Genomic DNA, 16993 nt, shown 5'->3' on the forward strand with positions numbered 1-16993 from the left:
ATGGGAGATGCTGAAGCAGGCAAGAAGATCTTCGTTCAAAAATGTGCTCAGTGCCACACAGTGGAAAAAGGTGGAAAACACAAGACTGGTCCAAATCTCTGGGGCCTTTTTGGCCGGCAAACAGGACAGTCACCAGGATTTTCTTATTCTGATGCAAATAAAAACAAAGGTAAAAGCAAGCAGTTGTGGGAGAGAACCAGATATTTTGTTGCAAAGAAGAAAGCAAATGATTTGATATTATAGGAATTTCTTAACTGGCAGCATTGAAAATAGACCCTCATATTTATATTACTGAAATCTTGATTGACATCACAAGACCTGCCCATGAATAACCAACCGGTCACTCTTTTGATCAGAAGAATTAGCAATCTTGTGTGGCATAAGGTTTTGCCTATATAGGGTATTTTATTTTATCTTGAAAAAGTATGAGCTAAATTTAAAAAAAATCATATTTTAATGGTATAACAGTAGTAGTGGTTCTGTTTGTACTAGTGATTCTTAGTAGGGTGGGAGGAATATCACAGTTTGAAAAGCATATTCAGCAATTTCTTTATTGGTGGGAAAGGACTACATAAAGTGAGAAGAAGGCATTTTAGGATTGAGGTTGAAAAGTTGGAAAAGACTGTGATATCTTTGCAAAGTAATTTGTTGCTCCTTGATATATGTAATATAGATACATGCATACGCACATGTACACATATGTGTGTATCTACAAAGATGTGTACCTACATACATATGTATGTGTATATGTGTACGTGTGTGTGTATGTGTATATTTAAGGATTATCATCAAATTTTCTTAAAACAAAGTAATTATATTTAAAACTTAAAGCAACTCTATTTTGAACTTTTCTCAGAGGCCTAGCATATTTTATAGGTTGGAATTTCAGATCACTAGTATTTGAAAGGGTTTTATTTTTTTATTTTCATTATTTTATTGAAGTGGAATTTATATGATTTACATAATATATAATTAGCCATTTTATTTATTTATTTATTTATTTTTGAGACAGAGCCTCCAGCTGTGCCTCTGGGTAGAGTGCCGTGGCATCACAGCTGACAGCAACCTCCAACTCCTGGGCTCAAGGGAGTCTCCTGCCTCTGCCTCCCAAGTAGCTGGGACCACGGGCACCCACTGCAACACCTGGCTATTTTTTGGTTGCAGCCGTCATTGTGACTTGGTGGGCCTGAGCTGGTTTCAAACCCGCCACCTTAGGTGTATATGGCCTGGTGCCTTAGCCACTTAAGCCACAGGCGCCAAGCCTAATTAGCCATTTTAAAGTGTAAGGTTCAGTAGCATTTAGTGCATTCACAATGTTAAAAAGTCACCACTTCTCCCTACTTTTAAAACTTTTTAAAATCACCCTGAAACAGCTGCATCCATTAGTAATCACTCCCCAACCCCTCTTACCCCTATTCCCTGTCAACCACTAATGTTTCTGTATCCTTAGATTTGCCCACTGGATCTTTCATGTACAAGGCATCATGGAACGTGAGGCCTTCTGTGTCTGGCTTCTGTCACTTAGCATGTGTTCAGGGCTCATCTAAACTGTAGCATGTATCTGTACTCAATTCCTTTTTTCCATCTTTATTAAAAATATTTACCCCACCAATCACCCTCCCTCCACTTATCCTCCCCCCTCCCCTCTCCTCCCTCTCCCCTTTCCCCATATTTTTGGGCTATAATTGGGTTGTAGCTTTTCTATGAAAGCTACAAATTAGTTTCGTAGTAGGGCTGAGTACATTGAATACTTTTCACGCCTATGGTTCATCTTAGAAGGGTACATGTGAATCTTTCTAAATGTAGAATATAAATGTCTTAACACAATAACTAAGAAAATGACATGAAGGCTATGTTAACCAGTTTGATGAAAATATTTCGAATTGTATATAAAAATAGCAGACTGTACCCCATGACAGTATTAATGTACACAACTATGATTTAATTTAAAAAAATTACCCCATAAAAATACTACAGACAAACAACAACAACAACAAAAAAAAAAAACACCCAAGGATACAAAGGGTGATACTGAGAAGCTAACAGTCCAATGATTTTTGATGGCAATTGATACTTCCTCTGACTGAAATTCTACTTATAGCCTTTAGCTACATAATTCCCGTCTCTGACTTTGCTGTCACAGAATTCCAGTGAGTTTCTGTCTTCACATGGCTATTTTCTTATAAGGACACCAGTAATAGTGAATGAGGAGCTCATCCTATTCCAGTGTGACCTCATCTCAAGTGAACTAGTCACGTCGACAGTGACCCTATTTCCAAACAAACCCATGGCCTGAGGTACCAGGGCTTCAATATATCTTTCTTTGGGGGAATATATGTAATCAAGGACTGTCTATACATTTAAAATAAATACAAGCTTGATAGAGTTCTTACACTAAAAGTATATGAAATAAAATTTAATCTTTGTCAAGTTAGGAGTATTTTAACATCTATTAAAGTTTCAACATAGTTATTATTAACACAGTGTCATTGTATTTAGTATGTATAAAAGTCCTGGAAATGGGTATTATATCATAAAGAATTTGGTCCTTATCTGGGGTTCCTGGCAGGGAGCCTCTAAAACATTGGAATTTCTGGAGTGATCATGTATCTTCTTTATTACGGTTAGCCCCTGAAACCAAGACATGAGGGTATGCTAAGAAGATGCCTCATGATGAGCTCCCAGTTTCAGGATGGGGACTGACTATGCTGCAGAGACCAACCATGTGTTTAGAGAATTGGGACTTTCAGCTGGAAGCTTTGGTTGAGTTTCCTGTTTGGTGAACAATTCCATGAATTGGGAGGGCATTGAGTCCTCCCATGAACTGGGAGGGCTACAGAGAGATGACCTAGAAGCTCTCGCATTTGGGACCTTCCCAGACTTCACCCTGTTGGAGTTCTTTTTTTTTTTTTTTTTTTCTGGCTGATATCCTTTATGATAAAACTGTAGTGGTAAGCAAGTGCTTTCTGAAGTTGAGGAGATTGTGGGAATTCCTGAATTTGTTTCCAGTTGGTCAGTTTGAGTGGCCCAAAGGCCCCTGGTATCTGAAGGAAGGCAGTCTTGTTTGGGAGCCTGTGCTAACTCTGGGCAGTTAATCCAAGAATTGCACCGAGGTGTTTACAATAGGATCTTCAATTAATAGACTACTGAACAAGTCAGTTTTAACTCACACTTGGTGTTTGCATTTACATGGCTCTTTAATTTTAAGATAGTATTTCTCTATGTAATTTTATTGTTTTATTATCCTGTTAAAATAACATTCAATTTTTGAAGTTCTAATTTGTAGTTATAAACTCATATTTGTTCCTCTAGCTGCCAATATTTTGAAGAATTTCTTATTTATTAACATTGATTTGAAAAATAATATTAGAACTTATTACAAGTATATCTTTTACTATAGATTATTGTCAAAGGTTGAAAGCTGTTTAAAAGGCTTGGTTTTAACATTATTTGAGAACTAGAAATAAAATTTTCCAGGCTCAGCACCTGTAGCTCAGTGAGTGGGGCGCCAGCCACATACACTGAGGCTGGCAGGTTTGAGCCTGGCCCAGGTCTGCTAAACAAGACAGCTGCAACCAAAAAAATAGCTGGACGTTCTGGCAGGCACCTGTAGTCCCAGCTACTTGGGAGGCAGAGGCAAGAGAATCGCTTAAGCCCAAGAGTTTGAGGTTGCTGTGGGCTGTGATGTCACAGCACTCTACCAAGGGCGACATAGTAAGACTCCGTCTCAAAAAAAAAAAAAAAAATTCCATAAATCAGATTATTTAAGTAATATTTAAATATTATTCAGGGATATATTATTATTTGCTAGTTCCATTGATGACATAATAATAATAAGTAACTTAGTTTGTTAATTAGGACTAATCATAGAATAAGATTATTTAAAATGAAATGAAGATTTAAAGGATACCTGAAGATTCAAAGGCATAGTTGAATAAGAAGAGAACCAGGAGGCCAGTAGTACAGTGCTAATACAAATTGTGGGGCACTGTCAACCATAATTGATTTTCTGTTGCAAATAATTATAATACATGTTTTTATTTTCAGAAGAATACAGAAATTATCATATTTTAAGGAGATTCTTTGTCCCATGTGACTTGCATAGAGTACAATTTTACAAAGTGCATGATTGTAGCAATAATTTTATGTAATGTGGTTTTAAAATTGTGGTAAAATATGCATAACAGAAAATTTACCCTTTTAACTATTTTAAGGGTACAATCCTGTGGCATTAATCACATTCACATTGTTTTGCCACCATCACCAACATCCATCCCCAGAACTTTTTCATTTTCTCAAACTGAAACTTTGTACTCATTAAACAGCCCCTGGCAATTGCCGGTTTACTCTGTCTTTTGTTAATCTGACTATTCTGTGTACCTTACTGAGGGGAATCATGCTGTGCTTTCATGACTAGTTTATTTCACTTAGCAAAGTATCTTCAAGGTTCATCTATGTTGTAGCATGTGTCAGAATTTTCTTCTTTTTAAAGGCTGAACAATATTCTATTTAAAGTAGACAACACAGTCTGTGTATTCACTGATTCCTTGATAGAGACTTGGGTTGCTTCCACCTTTTGGATCTTGTGAATAATGCTGCTATGAACATGGGTATGCAGGTAGATGTGGAGTCCCTGCTTTTGTTTTCTTTGGGTGTATATCTGGAAGTGGAATTGCTGAGTCCTATGATAATTCTGTGTTTAATTTCTTGAGGAACAGCCATACTGTTTTCCACACTTGGTAGCACCATTTTATAATTCTACCATTAATGCATGACAATTCCAGTTTCTCCAGATTTTCACCAACACTTGTTGTTTTCCATTGTTTTGGTAATAGCCATCCTGATGGCTTTTAAGTGCTATCTCATGAGGTTTTGATTTACATTTCTCTATTCTTTTTTTTTTTTTTTTTTTTTTGAGACAGAGCCTCCAGCTGTTGCCCTGGGTAGGGTGTGTGGTATCACAGCTCAGAGCAACCTCCAACTCCTGGGCTCAAGTGATTTTCTTGCCTCCACCTCCCAAGTAGCTGGGACTACAGGTGCCTGCCACAATGCCCAGCTATATTTTGGTTGCAGCCGTCAATGTTGTTTGGCAGGCCTGGGCTGGATTCGAACCCGCCAGCTCAGGTGTATGTGGCTGGCACTTTAGCTGCTTGAGCCACAGGCTCCGAGCCCATTTCTCTATTTTTTAGTGATGCTGAACCATCTATGGTGTGTTTTTAAAAACAGTGTTAAATGGGTACAATTTTTCCTTTAACCCTAATATCATTATGGTGAATTGAGGTGCTGTTTGTACTTACGGGCAGTGATAATGAAGCAGATTTTAAAAATGTTTAAATTAATCTTTATTTTTCTAGGATTCTATGCTAATAAAGTGACAGAACTAGGGTTCAAACCTCGGTTTTTTGGGGGCCTTTAAAGAAATCATATTATGGGATTAGCAGAGTCATTTATTAGGGGTTAGTCTTTATCTTTTGCCTAGTGTCATGTCAGATCTTGGATACAATAGAACACACTGAATCACTTTAAAATATTTTGAAATCTGTGTACGTTATACAAAAATGCAAATAATTCTGAAGACTATTTCCCAGGATGCATACAATGAAATCACGTACGTTCACTTTTCCTGACCTTTCCCTATTCCTCTCCCTCTACCAACTAATTCTGGAGAAATTCTTTTTTATTTTCGTGGCCACATTTGTACTTAGAATAATATCCATATGCCTCTACTCTTTGATTTGCCTACTTTAAGCAAAATTTCTTTGTCCTTTTCTATGAAGGATGAGAAAATCAAAGTATTTATGCAAACAACCTGTTACTCTGCTCTCTATTTCAGCTGGCAAAGACTGGCAGCCCCAGGGTTATGTAACTCTTGCAGTTTCTCTTCTGTCCTATACTAAGTTGGATTCCTTCTTTCAAGGATGCGTGTGCTTTCTTCGTTAATCCTGGCGCTCTTGGTGCCACACTGCATTTAAGGAGACTTTCGTGGTCAGCTGATACACCCTATTCTTTTTGAGCCGAACAGAGGGTTTTGACTTTGCCTTACGAAGTGTACCACATACATTGGAGGTCTCTGCTCTTCTCCTGAGGTCATTAGAGGAAGGGGTCCTTTTGCTCAGATCCAGGATTCATGTCCTAGTAGCCTTCTGCGTATATCAAGTTTGAAGCGAATAGCTCCAATAGTGCTTACTCAAAAGTGAAGTTAGCAATTTGGTTCTTTTTGTCTATGTTTTTTTTTGAAGGAAAAAAGGCATTTCTATCATCTTAAAACTGGATTTGTGAAATAATATATTTTGTTGGAGATCTGGACAGGGTAGCTTGGTATGATTAGTAGAAATACTATAGAAATTATGAGTTAGTAGTCACCAATTCTTTTTTTTATTTTTTAACTTTTCTAAATTAAATCATAGTTGTGTACATTAATACTATCATGGGGTACAGTGTGTTGTTTCCATATACAATTTGAAATACTTTCATCCAACTGACCAACATAGCCTTCATGTCATTCTCATAGTTGTTGTGTTAAGACATTTATATTCCACAGTTAAAAAGATTCGCATGTACCCTTATAGGATAAATCAGAGGCTTGATCCCAGCAATCACCCTCCCTCTAGTCACAAATTCTTGACTCCAACTGGCTTTGTATTCTTAGAACAAGTTACTTTCCTCTCTTTGGGCCAGCATTTGCTTATCTGAAAAAAAGAGGGTTGGATGTCTAAGATATTTTCTAGAAGGAACTCATTGTGACTTTAGGAAGATGAGGTAATGACAACATGTCTGGGGGGATGAAAGTTCATTGCTATCCTTTGGATAATCCTAACTAGCATGTGACTGTTGGATTTCTATGGAGAAGCCAAGGAGTAGAGAATAATTTTGAAATTTTCTTATAGGTCAGAACCTATGAGTACTCCCAGTTATAACAGTCTTTCTATTGAATTCAAGAGTAATCTTTTGTTCACATATGTGGGTCACATCAGAAATTAAGCCATTCAAATGTAGCTACACAACCTTAAAATTTATTTTCACCTTCATAGGTATAATCTGGGGAGAAGACACTCTGATGGAATATTTGGAGAACCCAAAGAAATATATCCCTGGAACTAAAATGATCTTTGCTGGTCTTAAAAAGAAGAAAGAAAGAGAAGATCTTATTCAATATTTGAAACAGGCAACTTCTTAATGAAATGCTATTACTACTTCAAAAATATTAGTTATGAGCCAAAATATTCTTATTTCAAATACAACATGTTTAAAGAAACCATATTTGATCTTTTTTGATCAGCTTGTAGTAAGTTTAACATTTTAAAATAAAGATTGATATTTTTAATTATGTGTGATCTACTGACCAGATGTCCTTCAGAGTCTGAACTTGCTTTTTTCTGCTTACTCAGGATGGGGATAGATCAGGATGGAGGAGAAGAGGGAAGAGATTGATTGTGTTTCAGTAGTCTTTACAGGCATGAAATATTTTGTAACCCTAGCAACTATTATCAGTTATGGTTTCCACATACCTATATTTATTTTTCTGTAATTTAAATGTAAATATAGAAGACATTAGCTCTAATTTTCATTAAGCTATGTGTATTTGCCATTTATTATAAATAATACTTAAAGTAACTTGAAGGAGGGTGGTGCCTGTGGCTCAGTGAGTAGGGTTACAGCCCCATATACCAAGGGTAGTGAGTTTGAACCTGGCCCCAGCCAAACTGCAACAAAAAAATAGCCAGGTACCCGTAGTCCCAGCTACTCAGGTGGTTGAGGCAAGAGGATTCCTAAGCCCAGGAGTTGGAGGTTGCTGTGAGCTGTGATGCTACGGCACTCTACTGAGGGTGACAAAGTGAGACTCTGTCTCAAAAAAAAAAAAAAGTAACTTGAAGGAAAAAAAGGTAGGAAAAATGAAATCAAATAGTTGATCTTACCTTAGGAATATTTTTGGAAAAAAATAGCACATTATTGACCCTAAAATAAAACAGCGAGAGAAGGAGAAACACATGGCCTATTTTAATAAAAATTTATATCATATAACAGTAATTTTTTTTTGCATTAATATTTTTTATGGTATCTTGCTAGTTCCGGGTAATATAAAACTGGGCTACAGGAGCTAAAGCAGGGATACTGAGAGAGAAGGAGAAAAAATCATCATAAATGTGGAAAGAGCCCCCATTCCCAAGTGGAAGTGATGCACTGTGGGGCAGGTCTGCAGCAGGAAACAATGGCTCTGGGTAGTGTGAGGCGGCTCCTAAGCAGCTGGGCTGCTACCAGTACTCTGGCACCCAAGCTATACTGCCAATCCAGGAAGGAGAAACTCTTTCCATACCAAAGAGATGGGTAGTGGACTGGTCAGGGGCCATTATGGATGAGGGCAGGAGACCTATTTTCTCATTTGCACTTCACAATAGCACCAATGATGTGGGTTTTTACTTTCTTTCTTTCTCTTTTCTTTTCTTTTCTTTTCCTTTTTTTTTTTTTTTTTGAGACAGAGTTTCATTTTGTCACCCTGGGTAGAGTGCTGTGACACCATAGCTCACAGCAACCTCAAACTCTTGGGCTCAAGTGACCCTCTTGCCATAGCCTCCCAAGTAGCTGAAACAACAGTTGCCTGCCACAATACCTGGCAATTTTTTAGAGTCAGGATCTTATTTTGCTCAGGCTTGTCTCAAACTCCTGGGGTCAGGCGATCCACTCGCCTCGGCCTCCCAGAGTGCTAGTGTTACAGACATGAACCACCGCTGCTGACCAGGATTTTACTTTCTATGTTGAGACCTAGAGGTGCCAGAATTAAAACTCCAGTCTTCTAATCCAATTCCTGATGACTTTTCAGGATAGGGATACTATGTTATGTTACCTAGTTAAAACATCAGCAGATGCCACTACTGTGAAGATATCCTAACAGTTAGTTTTCAGAGTGAGAGGAACATAGTTGAAAAAAGGGACCATTCAGTTCCATTGAATCTGCCAAGTGTTCAAGTTTAATTTTAATGCTTCTGGTAAGTGACGGAGAAAGCACTTCTCATGGAGCCAGTGCCAGTATTGTGTAGGAAGGAGTGTCTCTGGGGGCCAAGAGACAGCTTCAGGCAAAGCTGAGCTTGTTACTCTATCCCTGAAGGAATTTTCTGATGAGGGCAGAGACATCTGTAGGTCTCATAGTATTCTAAGGATGTTGCCGGTCTCAGCTAAGTTGGGTTTTCATAGATGAAGAATCAGGTGACATACCTCATATCCTAATTTGCATGAGGCCAGAGCGCTCTGTGAGAAAGAACTTGAACTTGGTTCACATTCATAATTACAGTTGAGATTTATATAATCTTGAATAAGTGACTTATAGAGAGAAACAAGGGCCTCATATTTGGGGTTTAAATACTTTTGACTTGTGGGAATTACAAAGAAGATAGCATGAGGAGCGCTGAGATGATAAAAGGCCGTTGGGTGGAAATGGAGAAGTAATCAGTAGATTTCCATTCTAAAAATTGTTCAGTTAGTGATAATGGGTTGCATGTTGCTTTAAACTTATGTTTATTTTAGTAAGAGAAAAGAAAAGTATCTCTTTGCTGGTAACAATGTTTCCTGTATTAGATAGAAAAGTTAGAGAAAAATTTGCAAGTGAATTGAAATCCTATATTGTCATAGTCTTTACTGAATACATGTTATCTCTGGGAGGCTTCAATCCGTCTAGGATCAATTTAGACATGAAGGGACTTCTGGATACCTTGGCGATTTCGTACTGTACCAATCCAGCTTAGCAGGAACTGTGCTTCTCGTGATCTCTTCTCTATACAGTACTCAATTAGGACTGATCACAAGAAAAATTTGCCTGAGATTGGAAGGCAGAGGGGCCAGGGCCTTCTACGTTTTGGAGGGTCAGTTCAGGGCCCCAAGTACAACTTAATACTTGTGACTACTCTGCTGGCTCCCCTTTTCTGTGACTACTCTGTTGGCTCACCTCCTTTTCTGGGGTGGGGCAGCAGCTCTTCCAACTCTGACAGATCTTCTGTTATGGCTTCTCTGAGTCCTGAGCCAGGCTCTGTGCACTTTGAGGGGCAAGAGCTTAGACATGTCACCCAGGCTGGGAGTGGTGAGAAGCAGACAAGGCTGTCACCAGTTTACCCTCACAGGACCGTCTCTGCCCTCCTTTTTGCTTCCAGCCTTTCCTCCCAATGCCTTGCCCAGCTGAGCTACAACAGCTTCAGGCCCGTCACTTTGGAGGCAAGGCCCATAACAAAGATTCTCCTTTTTGACCAAACTTGAGTTAGGCTCCTCTAAACTCTCTTTTTATCTAGGCCCCAATCTTGGTCCCCTTAGTCCAGTTTTAGCAAGAATCCTGCTAAATCATTTTAGGAAAAATCTCCCACCCTTGCTATCTGATAGCAGGTATCCTGTCAAGTTAGCTTAGCCAGAATCTCCTTTACCCCTAAAGTGACACCTCTTACTACTTTTCCATCCACTGACCTTCCTCCCTGGCTGTAAACCCCTTTGTCCTCCTTGTATTCATAGTTGGGTTCCATCTCTCCCCTCTATTACAGAATACTCACTGCCACAGCCTCTTCTTTAAAATCTTCCTTGTAATCTTTAACAAGCATCAGAATAATTTCATCTTTAATTTTAACAACTTGCCATAGTTTTCTTCAACAGCTCCCCTGTGTGGTCCTGGGAACTTTGATCCTTTAGTGATCTCCCTCTGGATTGGTGCCTCCTCAGCTTCTCCCCAAGGTCTACAGTAAATCCCCTATTCACGTCACTCACAGTGGTCCTGCTGGGCTGGACCAAACCCTCAGTGGTACAGACAGCGTATCTGTGCAGCACAGCTACTTTGCGAATGGCAAGAACCTCTGAGGGGATGATTTTCTGAGTGCTTTTCAGCCTAAATTAGGTGTATCTTGATAGAGCAGAAGAAAGAGTAATTATGTTTTATAGGCATCTCAAGTTGTCAAGTTATTAAAGTCTGGCAATATCTACTATACTTGAATTCAATAGTCACTAGAAAAAAAGATTCATGATCGTCAGAGAACAGATTTCTACTTGTTTTATAGCACCATTACCAGGAGCCAGGGGACTTTAGTGACCAGGAAATGTTATGCTGATAACATATGAACAAAAAACGTATTCGAAAATATTGTGGACAGTGGGATAATTATATAGAACATTTATCACTTTTAGCATAGGCGATTCCAATACATCTTTTGATAAGGATCTAAAAGGATAGGTGTTGTCTCATTCAATGAAAGTCAAAATGAGGGCTTAGTTGATTTGGTCCTAAGTGTTAAGAAGGCCTGGTAGCTTGCCGTTTGGGATTTTTAAAAAGACCTATGCCACCAGATAGGATGTTCAGCAGTTCTTCCGGAGAGATCAGGAAAGAGTAGAAAGAGGCCTGACACTACTGGGAGAGAGGTAAGGGGAGAGATTGATTGATTTACCTGGGGGACAAGGTGAGACAGAGTAATTATTTCAACTGCTCCAGAGTCTCAGCTGGGCTCTTTCAGCCACGTCTGTGAAGGGGCCAGAGTGAGCCAGCTAGTCCAGTGAAGCCCCCAGGTCAGTTTAGCCTAATGATTGTTCTTAGTAACAATCACAATCCTTTTAAAACCTAGGATGGTGGCACTTTTGACAGCACAACTGTCTCCAGAAATGTTTGATTTTTGTTCTTTTTAATTTTTTTTTTTTGAGGCAGAGTTTCACTATGTCGCCCTTAGTAGAGTGCTGTGCTGTCACAGATCACAGCAACCTCAAACTCCTGGGCTTAAGTGATTCTCTTGCCTCAGCCTCCCAAGTACTTGGGACTACAGGAACCCACCACAACACCTGGCTATTTTGTTTTGCTGTTGCAGTTGTCATTGTTTTGGTTGTAGTTGTCATTGTTATTTGGCAGGCTCAGAGTTCGAACCTGCCAGCCCCGGTGTATGTGGCTGGTGCCCTAGCCACTGAGCTATGGGCACTGAGCCTGATTTTGTTCTTTTTGTCAGTGGAACTTTGTGCTTACCAGGATTTCATGGAGTCACATTCTTTTTCCTGAGCCATTTCTTTGCCCCAAGACTGAGTCTTAAAATTGGCCTTTGTGGCACAGAGTATTTTTTTATTCATCTGAAGTTGCAATGTATAGGTTGGCAACCCCTAGGATTTCTGGATTCTCTATGTTCTCTTGAATCCTTGTTTGTAAAGAAGCCAGTTCATTTCCAGAGCTTGCCTCTTTCTTGCAGAATCTTAAGTGCAGTGAGTAATGACCAAGGCACATTAGCCACGTTTTGTTATTCAGTCTCTTCACATGAAGCCATAGTTATTGCAGGTGACAACTTCACCAAATATTTTATCCCTACATAACTTGGGTCACCATTTTTTTAGGTCCTGAGAACAATTTGCCACTTAGTACTGATGAAAGGGACATATATATTTTAGTAAAAGCACCACTCTACTTCCAGGTACCCATTTTGTTTCCCTCAAGTTTGATACAGTAACAAAATTGCAGGGCTTGCAACAACAATGTATTTATTTCTCATTCACATGGCATGAAGGCTGTGGTCAGATTGGGCAGATGTGGTGCTGCTCCAAGTCGTTTCTCATTCTGGAACCACGATTATAGAAGTGCCTGTATGGACATTCCCACTTCTGCAGCAGAGAAAAAATTCAGGAGTCCTGGAAGAAGCTGCTGATGCCTCTAAAGCTTCTGCTTAGATGTGGCCTGAGTTATGTGTGCTCACATGCCATTGACTAACATGTGGTAAGTGGCCAAGGCCAATGCCAGTGAAGTGAGGAGGTACATTCTCCCCGCAAGAGGAATGGCAAGTCACATGACAGTAGCTTGTCATCCTTACAGAGGGAAGAGGGCAGTAATTGTGAGCAAAATGCCCTCTACCATAAGCACGTCTATGCATTTCCTTTGCTTATATTTTCATTTCATGTGATCCCTCTGTTGAACTCAGTCTCACTACTCTTTGATTTTGTGCCTGGTATGTCAAATTGGCCTTTGTTGCACAGAATATTTTTTCATTCATCTGAAGTTGCAATGTATAGGTTGGCAATCCCTAGGATTTCTGACCCTACATGTCAAATTAGCTTTGTGGTTGCTTCTGGTTTCTCTCCTTGGGAGCAGCCTGCCTGCTCCTCTCTCAGACTGGCTTGCAGCTGTATTCTGCCTTGTGACACGGTCAGCTTTGTTGCCACTGTCCCTGCTTTCCTACTAGTTTTTCATTCTCATATGTGAGAGAGAAAAAACTCAAGCCTTTGTGAAATTCAATTTTGGATTGACTATAGGATAATGATCAAATTATTATCCAATTTTACTTCAAGCATGAAAAAATTAGGTAATGGAGATTCTTTGGTAGCTGGGACTAGAAGATTCTATTTCATTATTATACCTAAGACCTTAATGAATAACTGCTCGAGGAGATAATTTGTCATTAGAGGTTACTTTCTGATTCAGAAAAGAAAGTTATTTGGGTAGAATAAACATGGTCTTTCTTCTTGGAGTGTTAATTTTACTCAAGAATGAAAAATCCTTTTTGTATTTTTGTGCTTTTAAATGTTGTATTTGTTCTGACATGGAAAGATGTCTATAAAACACTGTTCAGTAAAGAAAGAAAATTCTGATGAATCTTATAGCATGATTCAATTTTACATATAGTTTTTCTATGCATATATAAGAATCTTATAAATGCATAGAATATATATGTAAAATTGTATACATGTGTATATATGGTGGTAGCTAGATGGCTATTGTCTATTCACTGATAAGTATCTGTTCCTAAGGAATGAGATGGAAGATTTTATTTTTCCTTTATATATTCTTAAGTTTAATTGTTTACAAGCATATATTATCCTTTTCATAAAAGAAGAAAAACTAAAAGTATATCTCAAAATTTTGTCAGATGCAAAAGCAAAATCTATGAAAGTTTTCTTGTCACTAAATTTCATATTATTTTATGAAAATCCAGAAAGAGGAACATTTTTCGTGCCGAGTGAGTTATTGGGAAACTTATTCTGTATGTATTTTAGGAATGTGGTGGTATTGGTTATACAGCCTGTCAAAAGGCCTGGGGAACAGCTGTGGCAGGGAGGCATAATGCTGACACTCTCTGCTGGGGCTCATTGTGCTGAGCTGTACAACTCCCCTGCTCTCCCACTTCCTTGGCCAGTCTCTGGAAAACAGTGTAGTCAGTTCCTTTGAAAAGCAAGTGTGTCAGTTTTCCAAGTAGTTTTGTTTGTTTTGCATTTTGTTTTTGTTTTGTAGCTTCTCACATTGGTTCAGTTTCCTGCCACAGTTGTGCTCCATCAAACGTTTAGTTCTGTGAGTTCAGTTTTCTCGACAGTGATTTTTCGATTACCCTTAACTAGCAGAAATTATGATTTTTAAAGTAATTATTCAGATCAGCGTTTACTTTCCTTAAAAAAAGAGTATATGTATTTTAGAATAATATTTCTTTCAGGCATGTGGATTGGTGGTTAAAATAATGATCACAACAATGACAATAGGAGAATACTTAACATTTATTGAGAATTTACCATGTGCCAGACGCTAAGTGAACATGTGAACTCATTTAATATTCAGAATTCTATTAGGGAAGTGATTTATTATGCCTTTTACAGAAGTAGGACCCAGCATAGAGAAGCGAAGTAACTTGCTCCACCGTGGCTTGACACCAGTGAAAATATGAAAAATGAGGAAATGGAGATTAATCTAAAATCATTAAGGGTGATGATGACACAGGATTCCCCACTTAGGACTGGACAGGGATTCCCCCTTCTCTAGGCCCAGGCAAGCTCAGAAATCAGACCCCCTTTTCCAGGCACAAACAGGCTGCCTTTTCCAGGCCACACCCTCTGGGCTCCAGCAAGGTCATGAACAAAGCAGCCAGAAATGCTTTGGGTAGTTCCCCTTTGAGTAGGGAGCGTGCACCCTAATCCCTTCCCTGAGATAGTCTCGCCTTACTCATTAACTTTGAAAAGATGTTTTTCTACCTACCAAGTCCTGGCCAAAAAATGTAAGATAGACCCCTAGACAAAGGGCCCATGTGAGAGATTTCTGAGTTAGGTCAGAAGCTCTGGTGCATTTTACTCCTGTATTCCTTTCTATCTAAGAAGAATCCTGTCTTATCACTGATTTGTTGTCCGTGGGTTCATTCTTTGAATCCCAAGACCAAGGACCTACTGAAGAAGAAATTCAGGTATCAATGACAGAGGTGACATTGTGCCTAAGGCTACCCATGTGGGTAGACAGCAAGTGTGACCAAGTGAGAGAGAGCACCACTCTCCTTTCATTAGGAAATCTTCTAAATGAGAAGAGTCAATGTACAAAGCATTGAATAGTCTCTGATACAGTCTTAAAGCGTGAGTTTTATTATTGTGGAAATGCAAATAAGCTTCAATCTTGGTGTCATTTTGAGAGGTACCCTTCGGCCATAAGTGTGGAAATAATCACTTTTAATAATTTTTAAAAGCCAGTCGTGCAAATGTTGAAGGAAAATCATGAGAATTTTTAGCAATTGAACAAAGGCAAGGTAAGGCTAACAGCAATACCATGAAGTCCCTACCACAAACAAAATGCTTAAAACTCCTTCCAAGGCCAGTGTCAGAGTATCCTTGGAGGGCGAAGCTTATTTAATAAGGGAAAATTGGGTGAAACCCAATAGGAAGAGATGGGTAAAGAGTGCAGGAAAAGGCGGCCAGGCTGAGTAAAGTGCATTTAGGTCATTGATTGAATGGCACATTCTCCTATGCTCAAAGGAATATCGAGATGAGAGACTGAAATCACCAGATTCTTCGTCTTAGAACTATAGTATGGCCTGGATTTAATAATTTGCTCAAATTATTCGCTTTTTCTTCTTCTCTATATTTATAATGTTGATAACTGGTAAGACATTTAAATCAGTTCATTTCTTGGCAATAAAATGACTGATAAAGAAAATTTCCTGTACCTACAACAAGTTATATACTGAAAAAAAAAGGTACACACAAGTGCGAAGATCATTCAGAGGCTAAACTTTATGCAGCATCACGTCCTATGTTGGATTTACTGGTTCTGCAATGCACAGGGCTATATGTATTAACTATTTTTATAACATACAGCAGTGACGTAATTAGTTTTCAGAATAACTAATTATGTTGGTTACTCTTTCACCTTATCTTCTGTATTGGTAGATTCAAGCACTGTCTTTAGTTTTTTCATATTTATTTTGGACAGGTAAATTCTGATATGAAAACCTTATAAATCTTTTATGAATAACTTGTATAGTATATATTTAAAAACACTTATTGGAAACTGAAGCTGCTTGGCCTTGACCTAATATTTCATTTATCATGCTCACTCGCAAAATAAATAACTGAGAGTCGACGTGTTTCTTTTTTGCTATTAGTTGCTGTGAAAGTTACCCTTGGGAGTAATATTTCATCTTTGAATCAAGCCCTAAATAAATATAAGACAAATGAAGACAGTCTTTTGAATGATAAGGAATTTGCATTCTATTTTTATCGAAATTTGTCCTATCAGACATGTAAAGCAGTGTGTGGAATGATGAGTTTTTTTTTTTTTTTATTTAGTGAATGAAGACATAGCAATTAAGAAAAAAGGCATCAGTATTTAGTATTTATTTCTACCCTTCTCCTTCTACATTAGTTCCCAAAGTATAATCTAAATAAAATTGGAATTTTTCCCTCTGCTTTTTTTCTCCTTTTGTTCTGATATTAGTAGGTCTACACCCTCAGTATTAACCCTAGTTGTGGACTGCTATGATATTATGTCTGTTATTAACTGTAGACAATGTCATATGATATTTAAGGATACGAGTAATTTCTTTCATAGGTTTCCTTCTCTGTCATACTCTATCAATGTCGTTGTGTTGTCAGTTGTACTTTAGTGTAAATGTCCTACTTCCCTAGCTAGACTGTGTGTGTTTTTGAGGACAAGGATGTTTCTTACGCTATTTCTTTTTTTTAAATCTTCAATGTCTAACTTGGCAGTGTTGTTTCTTTAAGATACTTTTAGCAGGAAGATTTGGTTCCCCAATTTAAA

At 38.4% G+C, this 16993-nt stretch overlaps 1 protein-coding gene across 1 annotated transcript; it reads left to right on the forward strand.

Moving 5' to 3' along the window:
• On the forward strand, nt 1-7177 carry LOC100961637 (cytochrome c, testis-specific). Its single transcript, XM_003791487.1, has 2 exons — nt 1-169; nt 7032-7177. Exons 1-2 carry the CDS (start codon nt 1-3, stop codon nt 7175-7177), a joined length of 315 nt encoding a protein of 104 aa, XP_003791535.1.
• The last annotated feature ends 9816 nt before the right edge of the window (nt 7178-16993 follow it).

Source organism: Otolemur garnettii, unplaced genomic scaffold (assembly GCF_000181295.1).
Source record: "Otolemur garnettii isolate 467f Iridium unplaced genomic scaffold, OtoGar3 scaffold00048, whole genome shotgun sequence".
Taxonomy (NCBI): Eukaryota; Metazoa; Chordata; class Mammalia; order Primates; family Galagidae; genus Otolemur; species Otolemur garnettii.